Source organism: Trachemys scripta, chromosome 13 (assembly GCF_013100865.1).
Source record: "Trachemys scripta elegans isolate TJP31775 chromosome 13, CAS_Tse_1.0, whole genome shotgun sequence".
NCBI lineage: Eukaryota > Metazoa > Chordata > Testudines > Emydidae > Trachemys > Trachemys scripta.
Genome location: NC_048310.1, coordinates 40564560 through 40565861, shown reverse-complemented (window position 1 = coordinate 40565861; position 1302 = coordinate 40564560). Strand labels below are relative to the sequence as shown.

The 1302-nt window shown below is 63.2% G+C and overlaps 1 protein-coding gene across 1 annotated transcript in view; it reads left to right on the top strand.

Moving 5' to 3' along the window:
* Positions 1 to 1302, top strand: part of NRN1L (neuritin 1 like) — a 35504-nt gene that overhangs the window by 29561 nt on the left and 4641 nt on the right. Inside the window, exon 2 of the mRNA XM_034788438.1 lies at positions 763 to 925. Coding sequence (XP_034644329.1) covers positions 763 to 925 — 163 coding nt within the window. The remainder of the gene's footprint in view (positions 1 to 762; positions 926 to 1302) is intronic.

The following is a 1302-nucleotide window of genomic DNA, read 5'->3' as shown; positions in this document are numbered from 1 at the left end:
TCAAAAAGGCCCTGCTACGTGAGTTTGGGCTGACTCCTGAGATGTACCGGGAAAGGTTCCGGAGTCAGGATAAACCCCCTGAGATCTCATATCTGCAACTAGCCGTCTGCATGGAGGGATACGTCAGCAAGTGGGCAGATGGGGCCCAGACGAAGGAGGACCTGGTTAAACTGCTGGTACTGGAGCAACTGTATGAGCGGTGCCCATCCGACCTGAGGCTGTGGTTGAGGGACAAAAGGCCAGAGAACCCGCGACATGCAGGGCAGCTGGCCGATGAGTTTGTAAAGAGCCGGTCGGGGATAACAGGGAGGAGTCCCAAAGGAACAGTCCCAGTTCATCACAGAAGCCTCCTCTGGGGTGGAAGTAACTGCAACATCCCACGGGCTTATGGGACAGGAGGGTCCGGAGTGGGCCCCAGCCTGGGAGAGGTGTGCGGGCCTCAGGCATGAGGAGGGTGTTGCATTGAGTGCAGTGTCCCTTCTACAAGCCCAGGATTCGACAGGGGGATCAGCCCTTCCCCCTACTCTGCCCTCGGGGGCAATAGCTCTGCCCTGCCCCCCATGTGGCTGGATAGTCCCTGTACATGCAGGCGTGGGAATGGGACTCTGACAGGCAGGAACAGTGAGCGTCCCGGGGTGGAGCGGGGGCAGAGAGAAGCCCCAGTGTGGGGCCTGGGGGAGCTGGGGCCGGGCTGCAGACCTGCCCGGTGAGGGCTGAGAGCTGGGGCAGGGGGCTAATCAGTGACTCTTGTCCCCTGTGCAGCGGTGGCCGAGGATCCGGTGAGCACGGCCGGGAGGAGATGTGACACTATCTACAAGGGCTTTGCCGAATGCCTCATCAGCCTGGGGGACAGCATGGCCCAGAGTGTCCAGAAGCAGCAGGAGGACAGTGGGCAGGACGGGCAGGAGCTGGACACCATCTGCAGGTGAGAGTAGCAGCGCCCCAGTCTCCCAGCAGCTGCCCCCCAGCCAGTGGGGTTTAGGCTGTGGCCGGGAGGCAAGGGGACAGCATTGGCGCTCTCGGCAGAACGCTTTGGATCTCAGGTTGAGGGGCCCAGGGGAAAGGGGGCAGGTTCCCAGCCTGGCTCCTGGGGTGTGTCCTGTCAGCAGTGGGGGCAGGGGACGGCAGGGCCTCGCTGGGCGGGAATCCGGTGCCGGGAGGAGCCAGCTGGCCCGTGCATGGAGGTGGAGTCCGGGACGGCTGATCTGCACAGGGCCACGTCTCATCCTGCTCGTCGGCCAGGGATGGGGACTAGCCATGGGCACGGGGCTCTCCGCACAGGGAGGCTGGACAGCTCTTTTT